The sequence below is a fragment of the Thalassophryne amazonica genome, chromosome 17 (assembly GCF_902500255.1).
Source record: "Thalassophryne amazonica chromosome 17, fThaAma1.1, whole genome shotgun sequence".
NCBI classification, from domain to species: Eukaryota; Metazoa; Chordata; class Actinopteri; order Batrachoidiformes; family Batrachoididae; genus Thalassophryne; species Thalassophryne amazonica.
Genome location: NC_047119.1, coordinates 5,552,425 through 5,572,204, shown reverse-complemented (window position 1 = coordinate 5,572,204; position 19,780 = coordinate 5,552,425). Strand labels below are relative to the sequence as shown.

At 40.4% G+C, this 19,780-nt stretch overlaps 1 protein-coding gene across 2 annotated transcripts in view; it reads left to right on the top strand.

Moving 5' to 3' along the window:
- The window catches only part of ap3b1a (adaptor related protein complex 3 subunit beta 1a), a 138,197-nt gene that overhangs the window by 99,466 nt on the left and 18,951 nt on the right, over positions 1-19,780 (top strand). For both annotated transcript variants that reach the window (XM_034192186.1, XM_034192185.1), the window contains exons 23-25: positions 5,083-5,311; positions 10,344-10,428; positions 15,019-15,116. In XM_034192186.1, the coding sequence (XP_034048077.1) occupies positions 5,083-5,311; positions 10,344-10,428; positions 15,019-15,116 (412 nt within the window). The remainder of the gene's footprint in view (positions 1-5,082; positions 5,312-10,343; positions 10,429-15,018; positions 15,117-19,780) is intronic.

Here is a 19,780-nt window from a genome sequence, read left to right as displayed (position 1 = left end):
TGTTATTAATACGTGAATCTTTAGAAAAGTTTGAAATAGATATGTTATGTTTTTGGGGTAGATTCATGTAAACTGACAGATCCGGGGACAAACTAATTAAATATTTTAATTGCTTGTGAGAGTATTACAACTGCTTTTTGTGAAACGTGTTGAAAATGTTGTGGCTGTCCAACAAACACCTCAGTCTGTTTGGAAAGAGATGATCAGTTTTTTTTTAATCCGTTATAAGATACGTTATTTGGGGGATGAGATGTACGCTTGTCTCACTGCCTTCTACTAACTGTTGTTACCGTCGTGTTGAACTGATTTCCTGATTTCTGCCAAACAATCTGGCTCTGTAGATGGAAAACATTTAAGCCTGGCTCCACCACTTCTGTTTAATGTCAAACTGATTTTTCACCCTTTCACTCACCATGTGACAAGTTGGATAACGTTCTCTGCATATCTCGTTGAACTCTAAACATGTTCGCTGTCTATTCCTTCCCATCATCGGCCCGCTTCAGTGAAACATTGTACAAACAGCACCAAGCACGCAAGCTTCCACGGTCTTTGTTCACATCGTGGCCTTTGTCTTAATTACATCCTACACCATGTTTAATTATCTTTATCTTTTTTGAACTGCCAGTTAAAAAAATAAATAAATTACTCCACAATATCGCTGACTGTTTTTTAGGAGTTAGATTTGTACATATAATTTTGAGGTGTTAATATGTGTGATTTGGTTTCTGGTTAATGTTCGTTTACATCTGTACATTTGTGCATGTTCGAACAGTGTCCGTGTACAGAAATGTTATTGTTAAATATGTGTGAATAGTCTGCAAGATTCCTGATGTTTTGAATTAATCAACACTGTCAGTCATGAGCAAAACAATGCCAGATGCTTTTATGAAATAAGACATAAAGAAAGTACAAAAATTTGCACTTTTATAATTGCTACGTTGTTGATACAAACACAGCAGGCATCTGTATTTTAAGCACACGTGTGGATAATGTCACATTTATGTCAAACTTGTTTTTCTTATTTGAGTCCTCTCACCTTATCATTTTGACAAGAACCTGTCTGTTGCCACCGTCACACAGATGAACCTCAAAGCTACAGTGGTGTTCAGAATAATAGTAGTGCTATGTGACTAAAAAGATTAATCCAGGTTTATTTCTTATTGTTACATGGGAAACAAGGTACCAGTATTCAGTAGATTCTCACAAATCCAACAAGACCAAGCATTCATGATATGCACACTCTTAAGGCTATGAAATTGGGCTATTAGTAAAAAAAAAAAAAAGTAGAAAAGGGGGTGTTCACAATAATAGTAGAATCTGCTGTTGACGCTACACACTCAAAACTGTTATGTTCAAACTGCTTTTTTAGCAATCCTGTGAATCACTAAACTAGTATTTAGTTGTATAACCACAGTTTTTCATGATTTCTTCACATCTGCGAGGCATTAATTTTGTTGGTTTGGAACCAAGATTTTGCTGGTTTACTAGTGTGCTTGGGGTCATTGTCTTGTTGAAACACCCATTTCAAGGGCATGTCCTCTTCAGCATAAGGCAACATGACCTCTTCAAGTATTTTGACATATCCAAACTGATCCATGATACCTGGTATGTAATATATAGGCTCAACACCATAGTAGGAGAAACATGCCCATATCATGATGCTTGCACCACCATGCTTCACTGTCTACACTGTGAACTGTGGCTTGAATTCAGAGTTTGGGGGTCGTCTCACAAACTGTCTGCTGCCCTTGGACCTAAAAAGAACAATTTTACTCTCATCAGTCCACAAAATATTCCTCCATTTCTCTTTAGGCCAGTTGATGTGTTCTTTGGCAAATTGTAACCTCTTCTGCACGTCTTTTATTTAACAGAAGGACTTTGCGGGGGATTCTTGCAAATAAATTAGCTTCACACAGGCGTCTTCTATCTGTCACAGCACTTACAGGTAACTCCAGACTGTCTTTGATCATCCTGGAGCTGATCAGTGGGTGAGCCTTTGCCATTCTGGTTAGTCTTCTATCCATTTTGATGGTTGTTTTCCATTTTCTTCCACGCGTCTCTGGTTTTTTGTCCATTTTAAAGCATTGGAGATCATTGTAGATGAACAGCCTATAATTTTTTGCACCTGTGTATACGTTTTCCCCTCTCCAATCAACTTTTTAATCAAACTACACTGTTCTTCTGAACAATGTCTTGAATGTCCCATTTTGCTCAGGCTTTCAAAGAGAAAAGCATGTTCAACAGGTGCTGGCTTCAATTTTCAATTTCAATTTATTTTCCTTTATATAGCGCCAAATCACAACAGAATTGCCTCAAGGCGCTTCACACAGGTAAGGTCTAACCTTACCAACCCCCAGAGCAACAGTGGTAAGGAAAAACTCCCTCTGAGGAAGAAACCTCAAGCAGACCAGACTCAAAGGGGTGACCCTCTGCTTGGGCCATGCTACAAACATAAATTACAGAAATAATTCACAGAACAATTCACGGACGAATATACAAGAATTGCTGTTGGTACACAGGATAGGAGGCTCGCCAACACAAACACAACTTCCATCTCTGGATGGAGCTGCACCTTAAACAGAAAAAACAGAATAAAAAAAACTGTATAATTTGCCAGCATTAATCAAGTAAAACAGAAGAAATACTAAGGTGATCGCCGGCCGCTAGCCCTAAGCTTCACTAAAAGACCCAGAATTTAGGTGAAGTTGAGGCCGCGGCCCGCTCCAATTACTAATAACATGAATTTAAACGAGTAAAAAGCATAAAACAAAACTGTACCAGTATGCTAGCCATATGAAAGGGAAAATAAGTGCGTCTTAAGTCTGGACTTGAAAGTCTTCACAGAATCTGATTGTTTTATTGACGCAGGGAGATCATTCCACAGAACAGGGGCATGATAAGGGAAAGTTATGTGACCCGCAGACTTCTTATTTACCTTAGGGACACAAAGTAGTCCTGCACCCTGAGAACGTAAAGCCCGGGCCGGTACGTAAGGTTTAATTACGTCAGCTAGGTACTTAAATGCTAGTCCATGAATAATTTTATAGGTTAGTAGCGGAACCTTAAAATCTGATCTCACTGGGACAGGAAGCCACTGAAGAGACGCCAAAATGGGTGTAATGTGGTCGAACTTTCTGCTTTGTGTCAAAAGTCTGGCTGCAGGATTTTGAACCAATTGGAGAGCCCTAATGCTGGACTGCGGTAAACCAGAAAATAGAACATTGAAGTAGTCCAATCTAGAAGAGATGAACACATGGATCAGGGTCTCAGCATCAGCCATAGACAGGATGGGATGAATCTTTGCTATATTGTGCAGGTGGAAGAAAGCAGTCCTAGTAATATTTCTAATGTGGAGGCCAAAGGACAACGAAGGGTCAGAAATTACCCCAAGGTTCCTCACTTTGTCAGTGTGATGTATGACACACGAGCCGAGGCTGTTAACTGGTCAAATTGATGCCGATGTCTCACTGGACCAAGACCCATCATTTATTCTTCTATCCATTTTAATGGTTGTTTTCCGTTTTCTTCCACGCGTCTCTGGTTTTTTGTCCATTTTAAAGCATTGGAGATCATTGTAGATCAGGGGTGGGCAATTAATTTTTACAAGGGGCCACATAGGGAACCTGAATTATGTCCGAGGGCCACACCATCGATAACTCGGCTGTCTCCCATTACAAATTTTACAAAAAAATTACCTATTTAACAGCTTTTATAGGTCATTTTTATTACTGTAATAATATGTAAATATTTAAATATACCTAAATAAACCTCTCTAATGATTTGCAACACACAAGCTTGACATTTTTAATATATGTGATAATAATCACAGACCTCATGAGGGCCGGACAGAGACATGCAAAGGGCCGCATGTGGCCCCCGGGCCGCAGTTTGCCCAGGTCTGTTGTAGATGAACAGCCTATAATTTTTTGCCCCTGCGTATACGTTTTCCCATCTCCAATCAACTTTTTAATCAAACTACGCTGTTCTTCTGAACAATGTCTTGAACGTCCCATTTTCCTCAGGCTTTCAAAGAGAAAAGCATGTTCAACAGGTGCTGGCTTCATCCTTAAATAGGGGACACCTGATTCACACCTGTTTGTTCCACAAAATTAACGAACTCACTGACTGCCACACTACTATAGAATAGAATAGAATAATTCTTTATTATCCACCGATGTGGAAATTATTACTATTATTGTGAACACCCCCTTTTCTACTTTTTTTTTACTAATAGTCCAATTTCATAGCCTTAAGAGTGTGCATATCATGAATGCTTGGTCTTGTTGGATTTGTGAGAATCTACTGGTACCTTGTTTCCCATGTAACAATCAGAAATATACTCAAAACCTGGATTAATCTTTTTAGTCACATAGCACTACTATTATTCTGAACACTACTGTACTAAGTGCCGTGTACATTTCAATAACAAGGTGTACATGTATGGTACATTCACGCTTTATTTCCATCAAACAAGCACCAGAATACAATTTCCTGCCTCTGAAAAGGTAAAAAACCCTTTAAGAAAACCAGTTTGATCCAAGTGGGCTCTTGTGTTTCTTATCATTATAGGTTGTTTTTATTCAGCCCAGTTTTTTTGGCTGAGCACGCCATTTCCATTTAACCGGCTGATTGAGAATATTTCTTAAATGAGCTTTTCTTTACCCAGCAGAGTTAATGGAGAGAGCAGTGGGGGAGGTCCCGGCCGTCAGCCCCGCGCCGCTCCAAAGTGGTGCATTGTGGCTTCTGATTGGTTCATGATGAATTGCATGAATATAGGTGATGGGAACAGCAGAGGTTCTTGTATTAATCCTCTTGTGTGGATGCATTTGCTGTGAAATGGACAAGCTCTCTCTGGATATTGTTTTGATGAAAGAGCTTTCTGCAGGTTTATTTAGACAATCATTTTGCATGCACTCTTTTCTGAGCTTTATTTCAAGCTGTCCTGTTTTTTTTTAAAGATCGACAAATCCAACTTGTCAGTGTTTCTATTTCATCAATGTTTGCATATAATTGAACAAAGCAACGTAAAAGCAGAGGTGTACCATGTAAGTCTTTATCATCTCTCTTTCATGTTCCATCTAGGTCAGCACTCCAACCTTTGGTCCCATGATAACCCAGGAGCTGCTTCACCATATGACAGGAAAAGGTCTGTCAGCCAAGTACCATTTCCCCAGGCAGCCATGTTTGTTCCAGTCTAGTATGGTGGCAGTACAGGTCACACTGACCAACAAGTCAGACCACACCCTGGAGGAGATCCATATAGGAGACCACAGCCCCGCAAGCCTTAACATACACTGCTTTAACACCATTGGTGAGTATGAGTGATTAGATTAGATAGAACTTTATTGATCCCTTGGGAAGACTCCCTCAGGGAAATTGAGGTTCCAGCTCCATTGTATAGCAGCGCACACAGAGTATCAAAAGTAGAAGTAAAAAGCAATTTGCAAAATGTAAATACAAGAAATACTGCTCGCTGCTGGTTTACTGGCTACTACTGTTCCTCTCCTTCCTGTCCTCTGTCTTCCTGTTACTCCTCCCCTGAGCGAGGAGTTGTACAGTCTGATGTCCTGAGGAACAAAGGAGTTTCTCAGTCTGTTGGTTCTGCACTTGGGAAGGAGCAGTCTGTGGCTGAAGAGGCTCCTCTGGTTGCTGATGAGTGTACAGAGGGTGGTTGGTAAGGTTAGACTTTACTTGTGTGAAGGGCCTTGAGGCAACTTTGTTTTGATTTGGGGTTATATAAATGAAAATAAATTGAAATTGAATTGAAAATTGACTGGCTTCGCCCATAATGTCCAGTTTGTCCAGTGTTGTCCATAATGTCCAGTGTTCTCTTCTCTGCCATCATCACCAGAAAGTTCAGCTTCATGCCAACCATGGAGCCGGCCCACTTGACAGACAGTGACCGTTTACTTGTCAGAAAATCTAAAGTTAAAAAAAAAAAAACCTTTTGGGAAATTAACATACAGATTTTCCGAGCTGTTTGTGTTGAAAACGGTCACTAGCGTTGCAATGTTTAGCTAACAGAAAATAACCGTCAAGTGAGATGTTTAACAGTTTATCCTCGTGAAGGAAATAATCTCAATGGTTGCATCTTCAGCATGAGGATATGCAGCTGTTAACTCTTAATGCAACTAAAGATGGAATTTGGACAAAACCAGACGATGAGCCCACACTATGCACTATGGGAATGGACAGAATTTTAGCTACCAAGCAAACCTGTGTAAACTTGGCAAAGATGGCAGAATGCAATATAAACATGAGCAACTGTTGCAGTTTCGATTACTTTAAAACATTATCAAGTCGAAGAACTGAAACTTTTCTTTTTGGTAAGTGCCGAGGTCTTCGTGTTCACGGGAAATACAAAGATGAACTTAATATGCATTAGCTTACATCACAGCAAATTTGTTCTGTGTTTTAACCGTTGAGGAAGAGGTGAAGCAATTCAAACAAAATTATGAGGACTTGCTGGTTCAGCAAGGAAGGTATGTCTTATCATTGTTTAAAATCTAGTCTTTTGGAATCTTCCATGTTGTTTTAATGTTGTTTTGTCTTGTATGTAAACCTTTGGACCACTGAAATCTATCTTCTATCTTTAAATCACTTTATTTTGAAATGGAATAGACATTTTCTGTAACTTACCAGACATGCGTAGTTTGATAAAATGGAACATGCAGTATGGTAGCATATGTTGGTAATGTTTCATCATATAAAATGTATGTAGCTTTGCACTTTCTATACATCCTCATTTCCACTTATGTGAATAAGACCACTGCTCCATAGTTACCAAGCTTGTTGCCACTTGCATGATGGGTCAAACTCAAGATGAAACTCTTTTTAGTTGCTTTGCGAGTTATTACCTGATGCCATCTAATATGACCATCGGGTATTGCGAAGGCTTTTCGTCCATCCGTCTGTGCTCAGCATTAAGTCCTGTCCTATTACTACTAGGGTCTTTAAGTTGACAGGAAACATTCTTGGGACACAGACTTTGGACAAGTTCAAAGATGGCTAACGTTGACCTATTTTAAGAGGTTAAAAAGTCACATTCTGTACCTAATTTTATGGTATGATCTCGCAGATGTTATCATGGTGACGTCACTTCCTGGTGTCGTTAGCTGCTAACTTCGTTTCATTTTTTTACTTGAACACCTTTATCATATATTATGCAAAACTATCGAGAAATAAACACTTCTAAAACTGAAAATGCTGTTTTTGTAACCTGATAACACCTCTGGAAGGATTTGCAAAACATTTAGCGCACGTTAGCGTGGTGACGTCACTTCCTGGTTTTGCTAGCTGCTAACTTTGCTTCGTTTTTGGCTAGAACTAACACCTTTCTCATATATTATGTAAAAGCTAGCGAGAAATAAACACTTCTAAAACTGAACCATTGTTTTTGGAACCTACAAGGCAATTCGTGGATGTTAGTGTATATGCTAACTCAAAGCTAACTTCCTATGGAGTTAGATTTGTCTCATTAACACCTGCAAATGCACAGAGGGTGATCTACAAATATTCCTTGATTTGCACAACTTCCGCTTGTCTCAAAAGCTCATATATGCACACACGCAAGGCCTCATGTTAAAACGTAAATATCATTTGATTGATTGATTGAGGGGCTTTATTGAACATGTACAAATTGTAAAAAGACTGCAAATGCTCATATGCCCAATGGAATTTTAGCTTTGCGTTATATTTTATTCCTGCCATGAATTTGTGTATTTTTATCCCCAGGAAACAATCAAATTCATGTCAAGCTTTGAAATGTAATGCCACCCTGAGTCCTCCATAATTTATTTTTTCAGTTTTCCCTGATTTTCTGTGACACGTATCAGTGCTTTATCTAAAATGTTAACCTGTTTGCTGTTATCTGAGAAAACTGCTCTCTCATTTTCCCCCAAAACACACAAAGAGCCACTGTTGCTTCATCTAATCCCCGCTCATTAATATTGATCAAGAAAAAGAAACATTCACTGCCTCCATACTATGTGCCACTCTATTGTATGAACATTACACTCAATATAAAACTAAAAAATGCAGCTCCCTGAAGATGTGTTTGTTTGTTTTGTTAATGCACACACAGACCTACATATGCACACACAGGTGGTGTGCACTGGAGCATGTGAAAATTGTCAATAGCAGCAATTGATTTGGCGTTGAAGGAACTCAAGCGGCCGAACAGTGGGTAATTTGGATCGATTGTGCTTAGGTACTATGAGCGGGCGTAGCTGGAGCTGCTCGTGATAAACTGCAGATGATGAACACAGACAATTCTTTAGCAGAAGAATAATATTTGTGCATTTAATGACAAATATTCCACATTGCACTAATATGGTGCTTTACTGGCAGTAACTGCTTGTCTCTTATTAAACTGCTGTTTCAATATTCCATAAAAGTCTCTTTTTGATATTATGATCTTCTGCCTGGTTAAGGGCATCATCACAACAAACTTTAACATATGAAGACCTCCTGTTAATAAAAATTTTGATGTTTTTTTTTTTTTTAAGGGGTGGGGTGGGGGGCATGCATAGGGATCACCCTGCTGGAAGGTGAGTGGAGGCGCTTCCATTCACAAGCGACAGACTGCTCGTGGATACTGGATAAATTGTCACATTACAACGGCTGTGGTTAAAACTCGCATGTACTTCATCTACCTCCAGCTCTGGACCATGTTGTGTGCTACTACCTAACAAGCTAGGAGCTGCAGGGAGAAACAAGATGCCAATTATGCCATCAAATTCTAAAAGAAATTCACAGAAAAGACCATAAAACTAAAAAGGGATTGAAACATTAGATAGAACGTGTGGCTCGGGATTTGGTCAAAACATTTCACCTATTCTATAAATTCCTGACCCCAGCCCGAAACACTGGTACGGAGTGTTTTGAAACCTGTTTTGAACATTTTTGAAATGTTCTGTATTTCTTTACAAATTACATTCTGAAGTGAAGCACAGCAGCTGTAAGAGCTCAGCTTAGATATATGGAAAGACGTTCATGCCAATAATGTCTGAAAGGAAATGCTTTTGACAAAAACTACAGATTTTGTTTATTCCTATTTATGTCCAGAGATCAAGGATCCACCATGTAGAGTTTATTATGTCCAAAGTTTAAGGATCCAGTGACAATTTCATATTTATTTACTTTAAGACTCAATAAAATGTTCGGCTTATAAAGTGCCAAATCACAACATGTGATATGTGTACAATTGTGATGTATTTGTTTTAGTATATTTAGTCATGGACATGATGAATATTGTTACCTGCTGGAGTGTTTCTAATTTTGATTGGTATCAATGGAAAATGTCTTCTGTGAACTGTCTGTATCTCAATATTATTAAGAATATATGCAGTCATATTTTTATTGATTTTATCAACTGAAAAAAAAATCATCTCGTATATAGATTCAGGTATAACTGAAAGATTTTGGCAATAAATTTGATCCTGTTTACAGTCAGTTTTTGTTATAGTGTTTTTTTTTTTTGAGGACATCATATTTCTACAAATAAGTGTTCACTATGGTCCATGAAGTATAATAAATATATTTAAAGAAGTGTGACAGTGTATGTTGCACACAAATAAAAGAATGAAGATTATTGAATAACGACGCGTATGATTTTTATTTTATCATTGGGCAAAAATGCATCTGTCAGATTTTCACTCTGGATCCAGCCCTGGTTGTTGTACATGTTTATACTGCAGTGAAGGAGTAGGCAGCATGAAACCGCTTTAGAGAGGAAAATAAAAGCGTGAGAGTGTAATTTGGGGAGTCAGTTGAAGTGGAATTGCGTGGAAGCCTGTGATGGCTCTGTTTTCAGAAGGTTTCCTCCGGAGCTTTCTTTTTTTTCTTGGATGTGTGTAGAAAGAGTAATACAGTAAAATAGCTCTGCTTCGCGGAGACAAAGAGGATGTGCGCTCGGAGGAAGCGTGGCGGATGATTCTGTCCGTCCGCGCTCCTCTTGGCATCCTCCTCGGTTCAGCTGTCCAGACTGCTGTTCAACCGTTTTGGCTTCTCTTAACTCATTTCGCTTTGACTTTTTTCCTCTTTCATGCTGACGCGCTTTTGTCAGGCCTGTTGTTTTGGAAATATGTCGGTCCTCCGTGTGCCCCCTCCCGATCCCAGCGGTTCGAGAGATGTTTGTGGAATGAGAATGAAGGATAGATTTCTCACGCACGATGGTTTTGCGTTGTGAAGTAGAGAACACAAGTGGTGTGGATGTCTGTTTCACTCCACTGCCGCCTCCTCTCTCCCTTTTTTCCATCCCTCCCCACACTGCACACTTTGCCCTTGTCACTCACTCTTCCTTTCCTCTTCTCCTCTTTCCTCCCCTTCTTCCCCATTTTCAGAGCGTCTGGAGCCAGAGGCCTCGGTGACTGTTTCCATGGGTATTGACTTCAGCGACTCGACACAAGCGGCCAACTTCCAGTTGTGGTAAGACAACCTGTCATCCACTCGTCTCTTTTCAGTTCTCAGTGCACATCCTGGTTCGGTTCTTATTCTTGGCATCTTCTCTGCCCCCCACACTTTGTCTCCGGGCTCATCATCATGTCTCTCATGCTTCCGTTTGTCTCAATCTTGTCTTTTTCTTCTTCCTCATCTGCTCTTTGTTAATTCTCTTTTTCCTACCCTCGCCACGCCCGCCCTCCCAGGTGAAGCATCAGCCGCTATCGATCCCAGCTGACTTGGATAACAATTATTCCTCCCGTAATCAGCCAAGCCCAAATCAGCTTGCTGAATGCCATTGGCACCACAGCTCAGCCAATCAATAACTTTATCAGAAAATCAGTTTGGGATGCGGGGGGGATCAATCCAATCCAAAATGCTGCTCACTGATCAGTGTTTGCAAAGCAATCAGAATATAAATGTTTAATATACAACTGACACATAAATACACCCATCTGCACATGAACAGGGAGCATGCACCCTCTTGTATTCATTCTCAGGAATACTATCAGTTATCAAGTTGTTTTACCAATGAATATGGCTTCATATACCTATGAATGATAAATGCTGTATGGTTTTCTGAAGGGTGTAAAAAGCCATATTCATTGGTAAAACAACTTGATAACGATTTTATCATATACCTATGAATGATAAATGCTGTATGGTTTTCTGAAGGGTGTAAAAAGCCATATTCATTGGTAAAACTTGATAACGATTTTATCATATACCTATGAATGATAAATGTTGTATGGTTTTCTGTAAGGTGTAAAAAGCCATATTCATTGGTGAACAACTTGATAACAATTTTATCATACAGTGGTCCCTCGTTTATCGCGGGAGTTACGTTCTAAAAATAACCCGCCAAAGGCGAAATCCGCGAAGTAGTCGGCGTTATTTTTTACAATTATTATAGACGTTTTAAGGCTGTAAAACGAAAAGGGAAAATAAGTGCGTCTTAAGTCTGGACTTGAAAGTCTCCACAGAATCTGATTGTTTTATTGACGCAGGGAGACCATTCCACAGAACAGGGGCACGATAAGAGAAAGCTCTGTGACCCACAGACTTCTTATTCACCCTAGGGACACAAAGTAGTCCTGCACCCTGAGAACGTAAAGCCCAGGCCGGTACGTAAGGTTTAAATAGGTCAGCTAGGTATGGAGGTGCCAGTCCATGAATAATTTTATAGGTTAGTAGCAGAACCTTAAAATCTGATCTCACTGGGACAGGAAGCCAGTGAAGAGACGCCAAAATGGGTGTATTGTGTTCGAACTTTCTGCTTCGTGTCAAAAGTCTGGCTGCAGCATTTTGAACCAATTGGAGACCCCTAATGCTAGACTGCGCTAAACCAGAAAATAGAACATTGCAGTAGTCCAATCTAGAAGAGATGAACGCATGGATCAGGGTCTCAGCATCAGCCATAGACAGGATGGGACGAATTTTCGCTATATTTCACAGGTGGAAGAAAGCAGTCCTAGTAATATTTCTAATGTGGAGGCCAAAGGACAACGAAGGATCAAAAATTACCCCAAGATTCCTCACTTTGTCAGTGTGATGTATGACACACGAGCCTAGGCTGAGTGTTAACTGGTCAAATTGATGCCGATGTCTCAATGGACCAAGAAACATCATTTCAGTCTTTTCATAGTTTAAAAGTAGGAAGTTTCTAGACATCCAACTTCTCACTGCTGCAATGCAATCTTCTAAGGATTTTATGTGAACGAGATTGCCAGCAGTTATCGGCATATATAACCGAGTATCATCTGCATAGCAGTGAAAGGTAATCCCAAAACGCCGCAATATGTGCCCAAGGGAAGCTATATAAAGGGAGAAAGGCAGGGTGCCTAAGACAGACCCCTGAGGAACCCCAAATTTCAAGTCACTAAGGTTAGAGGTAGTGTTGCTGTACAAAAGACAGTGAGAACGACTGGTCAAGTATGATGTCAGCCATGCAAGGGCACTCCCAGTAATCCCAAAATGATTTTCCAGCCTATCAAGTAGAATATGATGATCCACTGTATCAAATGCAGCACTGAGATCTAACAGCAACAGAACCGTAGTGGTGTCTGAGTCCATTGTAAGCAGAGATCATTCACCACTTTAGTGAGAGCCGTCTCTGTGGAATGATATTTTCTAAAAGCAGACTGCAGTGGCTCAAAGAGATTATTCTCAGTAAGATAGTCTACGAGCTGTCGTTACACCACTTTTTCCAGAATTTTAGAGCAAAATGATAAATTTGATATCGGCCGATAGTTTTTCAATACACTAGGGTCAAGATTAGGATTCTTAAGTAATGGTTTAATCACTGCAGATTTGAAACGCTTAGGAACAGATCCAGAAGTTAAAGAAAGATTAATAATTTCAAGCACAATCAGCCCAAGAGTGGGCCACAGGTCCTTAAACAGTTTTGTTGGTATAGGATCAAATAAACAGGTTGTGCTTTTTGTTGATGTTACGAGTTTCGTCAGCATGTCTAGAGAGATACTATCAAATTCTGTAAATCTAGGTAATACCTCAGTATTAGCGCCCACCTCAATAGCAGGGTGTAGTGGCTGGGTTAAGGCATGCTGGGATATGTTCAACCTAATGTCATCTATTTACTTCTCAAAGTAATGTAGGAAATCTTGTGCTGTAAAAGGAGAGCGAGCTACAGGTGGTTGTCCATGAATAAGTGTTGCCACCATGTCGAACAAGAACTTTGAGTTATGCTTGTTTTTGTTCATCAAATGAGAGTAATAGGTCCGCTTTGTAGCCAGTAATGCATCCTTATAGTCTAAGATAGCATCACGCCACGCAAGGTGGAATACTTCTAATTTTGAACAACGCCATTTCCGTTCTAAACCTCTTGCTTTATGCTTGACGTCACGCAGGTAATCATTGAACCAAGGTGACTGCGATTTGGGGAATTGCGGTTTCAACACAGGTGGTGCAATCATGTCGAGTGTTGTTTTGAGCACTGAGTTTAAACTATCCACAAGTCTGTCTACTGACTGGGTTTTTGTCAAAATTGAGGCTAAGACATCAGGCAGTCTAGCTTCTAGTTCAGTCTTAGTTGAGGAGTTGATGCATTGCTGCAGTGATAAATAAGGTTGTTGTTCCACTAAACATGGCAGCGAAACTCTAAACTTAATAAGTGAGTGATCAGAGACCACTGATGTAAGAGGCATGATGTCAGTATTCGTGATATCAATACTACTTACGAGAACCAGATCCAGGGTATTTCCACTAATGTGCGTCGAATCCCAAATGCATTTCCGAAATCCTAATGCATCCACAATTTCCATAAATGATTTGTAGAGGGGATCAGAAGGCTTATTTATGTGAACGTTAAAGTCACCAATGATCAGAATGTTATCTACACTAGTTGACAGGTTAGAGATGAACGCACCAAATTCATCTAAGAATTCAGAATATGGGCCAGGAGGCCTATATACAGTGACAAAGTAATATGGCTGATTTTTATTCTTCTGATCTTGGCAATGCATAATATCCTGAGCGGAGCGGAGAATCAGATGCTCAAACGAGTTATATTTGTGACCCCCAACAGCTAATAAGCTAAACCTAGATTTATAAATAAGAGCAACACCCCCGCCTTGCTTCACATCACGAGGGACAGGGACGTGACTAAATGTATATGCTGGTGGGCAGGCTTCATTTAAGGGGAGGACAGCTGTAAGTTTAAGCCAGGTTTCACATAACCCAATCATATCTAAGTGATGATCAATAATTTAATCATTAATCAACAATGATTTTGAGGACAGTGATCTTATGTTAATGAGACCCAGTCTGTGGACCTCAGTGGGGTTGACAGTTGAACTGTTTGGGTTTAGGGGTGGTTCCAGAGTAGCATATGTAAGATGCCTAGAAGTTGGTTTAGGTTTGAGACATTCCACGTGCGTTGTAGGTAGCAGACATGAAATCTTTGGTATTACTGGAACAACCACTGAGCCATCCTCAATTTCAACATGATCCAGTATAGTAATGGGTATTAAGTTTGCAAAGCATATCCCTCTATGATTTTTATGGACACGTCTACGGGAGCAGGCCACAGACTCAACTTGTTGAATTTCCCTTCCTGTCAGATAAACTGCACTATCACCATAGTGGATTTCTGCACTAACTTCCCCGCTAAACTAATGGATTACACACCCACATTTGTCATAAGCCTTGCAGGGTCTCTAATCACCTGCTCCGTAGCCTGCTGTAGATTCCTAATGTTACCCTCCCTGTAGAGCTCTATCTATGTTCGCAGACAAGATGGCTTCATCCTTAAATAGGGGACACCTGATTCACACCTGTTTGTTCCACAAAATTGACGAACTCACTGACTGAATGCCACACTACTATTATTGTGAACACCCCCTTTTCTACTTTTTTTTTTACTAATAGCCCAATTTCAAACCTTTAAGAGTGTGCATATTATGAATGCTTGGTCTTGTTGGATTTGTGAGACTCTACTGAATCTACTGGTACCTTGTGTACCAGTCGATTAAGTATTGTATTGCAGCACTGAGATCTAACAGCACTTTTGCAGCACTTAGATCTAAGTAAGTATTGTGTGCTGTTGTGTTTCTGTCTCAGTACGAAGGAGGATCAGTTTAGTGTGGCGATCCAGCCGGCTGTAGGAGAACTGTTGATGCCCAGTACACTGACAGAACAGGACTTCTGCAAGGAGCAAGGTGGGCCAACTCAACACATTCATAGACAATCATATCAAATGCTTGCAGCAGAGTAGAGAGATGATGTTCATATATACGAGTACATGATCAATACTACGTATCGTGTTGAGGGTTATGGGGAAACTATCTCAGGAATTGCATTGCCCAGCTATCCAACTAAACGGATCACCAGTCACAGCAGACATTATGATTGTGTGTCCATTTGGTCATTTTCCCTTACAAACCACCCCGCCTCCCCACACCGCAAAAAAAGGATTGAAGTCTTTATGTAACCCCCACACATTACATACTGACTGAAGACTTATTTACTTTTGCCATAAATTTATGTGGAAACAGCATTTGCTGTATTTTCCAGAGTATAAGTTGTTTTTTTAATACTTTTGAAGGTCCTGCAACTTGTACTGCGGTGTGACATTTTCTAGGTTCTACTTCAAGAAGCATTTTTCAAAATAAAAACCTGATATACTTTTGAAAATACGGTAGTCTGCAATGTTATGACTGAAATGGTCTTGAAATATTAATGACAGAGATTATCATTATTGGTATTGTGTTTAGGGAATAACCCTGTTGTGTCTGATTTGCGGACGTTCATGCTGTTATACGGTCGCAAATAGAGCTTTACCGGTAAAATGGCTTTTTGCGATCGTATAACAGCATGAACGTCTGCAAATCATCAGACACGACAGGGTCATTCCCATTCTAATTCAATTCCATCATTTGCACGGTTTATTTTTCTGTAGGTAATTTGGTCGGCAAGGCTTACCTTTGAGCCAAGGCAGCGTTGCTCCAACAGCAGTCGGGGTGCGGAGTAATCCATCAAACGTGAAAATCCATCAAATGTGAAATGGCAATTCTGTATCAGAATCCACATCAATACTTTAATATGGTAGCTTAAATTCACCCATTTTGGCGGCGGCGGCATTATGTGACTTTCTCTCACTCTCAGCTAACAGCGCTAACAGCTAGCAGTGCGCACAGCCCGTATTCTGTGGAATTGTGCGTCTCGTCACATAAATTGACAGTTGCGTATCCCGACAATATTGCGCATGCGCAGTTGTGTGGAGGACAAGAATGACATTCGACAGGATGGTTTGTTAGTTATTTGAAAGTATTAGATTTATTTGTGAACTTTCAAATCAGTTTGTGGTCAGAATATACACCATCAAATAATATATAGAGGCTAGGACCAGTGGACCCTAGGACTAGTGGACACCCCCCCACCCCAAATATATATATATATACTCAACAAACATATAAACGCAACACTTTTGGTTTTGCTCCCATTTTGTATGAGATAAACTCAAAGATCTAAAACTTTTTCCACATACACAATATCACCATTTCCCTCAAATATTGTTCACAAACCAGTCTAAATCTGTGATAGTGAGCACTTCTCCTTTGCTGAGATAATCCATCCAACCTCACAGGTGTGCCATATCAAGATGCTGATTAGACACCATGATTAGTGCACAGGTGTGCCTTAGACTGCCCACAATAAAAGGCCACTCTGAAAGGTGCAGTTTTGTTTTATTGGGGGGGATACCAGTCAGTATCTGGTGTGACCACCATTTGCCTCATGCAGTGCAACACATCTCCTTCGCATAGAGTTGATCAGGTTGTCAATTGTGGCCTGTGGAATGTTGGTCCACTCCTTTTCAATGGCTGTGCGAAGTTGCAACGATGAACTGGAGTCAGGTCGAGACCCCGATGAGGACGACGAGCATGCAGATGAGCTTCCCTGAGACGGTTTCTGACAGTTTGTGCAGAAATTCTTTGGTTATGCAAACCGATTGTTTCAGCAGCTGTCCGAGTGGCTGGTCTCAGACGATCTTGGAGGTGAACATGCTGGATGTGGAGGTCCTGGGCTGGTGTTGTTACATGTGGTCTGCGGTTGTGAGGCTGGTTGGATGTACTGCCAAATTCTCTGAAACGCCTTTGGAGACGGCTTATGGTAGAGAAATGAACATTCAGTACACGAGCAACAGCTCTGGTTGACATTCCTGCTGTCAGCATGCCAATTGCACGCTCCCTCAAATCTTGTGGCATCTGTGGCATTGTGCTGTGTGATAAAACTGCACCTTTCAGAGTGGCCTTTTATTGTGGGCAGTCTAAGGCACACCTGTGCACTAATCATGGTGTCTAATCAGCATCTTGATATGGCACACCTGTGAGGTGGGATGGATTATCTCAGCAAAGGAGAAGTGCTCACTATCACAGATTTAGACTGGTTTGTGAACAATATTTGAGGGAAATGGTGATATTGTGTATGTGGAAAAAGTTTTAGATCTTTGAGTTCATCTCATACAAAATGGGAGCAAAACCAAAAGTGTTGCATTTATATTTTTGTTGAGTGTATTTCCTTTAAATATTTCTGTTTTCTTGAATGAAGTGATGATTGTCCCTGTTGTTCTTTTTCTTTTGAAGTTAATGTGGAATGAGTGAGTGGCAGAGGAATACAAATATAACATTCAACATTATTTTGGATTGTCTGTAAATAAAATGTATTTTCATGTTTCAGACTGCTTGGTCTCATAAAATATAATAATTACATGGCCAAAATAACCTTGTTTTCACAATTGAAATTATGAAACACTCCACCACCAAATTAACTAGATCCCATGAAAATCATGCCATGTACTGTTGGTGCCATCTGAAAGAGGAAATGTTATTTTTGAGAACAAAGTGAGCAAGGAAAAAAAACTTGAAGTATGAAGAATCATTGAAAGAAGTTCATATAATTATTAAAGTTGTACGGCCTGTGAAAATTTCACAAAACTGAAAAAATTTTGTTTCTACAGATATCTCGGCGTTATAATGTAGGTTTATTTTTGTGACTTGTTGCAGAATTACAGCTCATTTTAATAAAAAGTACATATTTACCTTGGTGGGACTTCCACAGCGAATGTTTTGTTTTCTTTTATACGTAGGGGGAAGCGCGTGTGCACATGCGTGAGGTTTTTGTTCCCGGAAAGTGCACACCAACATCCATAAGATGTCTTGTAAATCACTTCACAAGTTTCAAAAACAGAGTTTTTAATGTTTATTTCTTTCTAATGTTTACAAAATATATCAGATATGGTGCATCCGGAAAGTATTCACAGTGCTGCACTTTTTCCACATTTTATGTTACAGCCTTATTCCAAAATGGATAAAATTCTACACACAGTACCCCATAATGCCAATGTGAAAAACATTTTTTTTTTCAAATTTATTAAAAATAAAACGCTAAGAAATCACATGTACATAAATATTCACAGTCTTTGCCATGAAGCTCAAAATTGAGCTTAGGTGCCTCCTGTTTCCACTGATCACCCTTCAGATGTTTCTACAGCTTAATTGGAGTCCACCTGGGGTCAATTCAATTGAACATGATTTGAAAAGACACACACCTGTCTACATACAGTAATGAGGTCTGTTAGAAAAGTATCGGACCTTTTTATTTTTTTCAAAAACCTGATGGTTTTGAAGCATGTGTGCTTGCATGAGCAAACCTTGAACCTTTGTGCGCATGCGTGAACTTTTTCACGCCTGTCGATTATCTTTTTCTGGTAAGCAGCCTTTGTGTAGGACGTGTCTGGAGCAGCGCTGCATCAAATTTCGCCAGAAACTGGGCGACAGCCAGGTGGAAACCATTCGGATGATTCAGGCAGCTTTCGTGACTTTTCAGTCGTGTGACTATCCGAGAAATTGTGGAAGAGGTGGACATGTCACAGCATGTCCTGTGAGACTTCAACACAGAGGCACTTTTGCTCCGCCGTCAGAAGCAGCATGAATTTCACAGCCACTCTTTTCATGGCAAAATCTTCTTTCATAGTGGAATGTACCGAAAAAGTGCTGATGTCCACCTCTTCCGCAATTTTCGGACAGTCACACGACGGTCCCGCATCACCACAGCGTTCACTTTGAAATGATCTGGTCATTTCAGCATGTTGATGGCCGACCGGAGCGTGGCTCGCTCTCCACCGTTGTGCGGACATCTTTAAACCAGTTGTACTGCTCCTTAATCTGTGTGATGCCCATAGGATCATCACCGAAAGCCGTCTGAATCATCCGAATGGTTTCCACCTGGCTGTCGCCCAGTTTCTGGCAAAATTTGATGTGGTGCTGCTCCAGTTGTTCCGTCTTCTTCCTTGGAATGAAAAAACGACAAGCGCGTGACACGCGTCCCACACAAAGGCTGCTTACCAGGAAATGATGCAGTTGACAGGCGTGAAAAAGTTCATGCATGCGCACGAAGGTTCAAGGTTTGCTCATGCAAGCACACGTGATTCAAATCCATCAGGTTTTTGAAAAACATAAAAAGGTCCGATACTTTTCTAACAGACCTCGTATAAGGACCCACAGTTGACAGTCAGAGCACAAACCAAGCATGAAGTCAAAGGAATTGCCTGTAGACCTCTGAGACAGAATTGTCTGGAGACACACATCAAGGGAAGGGAACAGAAAGATTTCTGCTGCTTTGAAGGTCCAGTGGTCACTGTGTTAGAGCTCCAGCATTCATCTGTGGAGAGAGGAGAACCTTCCAGAAGGACAACCATCTCTGCAGCAATCCACCAATCAGGCCTGTATGGTAGAGTGGCCAGACAGAACCCATGGCAGCCCACCTGGAGTTTGACAAAAGGCACCTGAAGGACTCTCAGACCAGGAGAAACAAAATTCTCTGG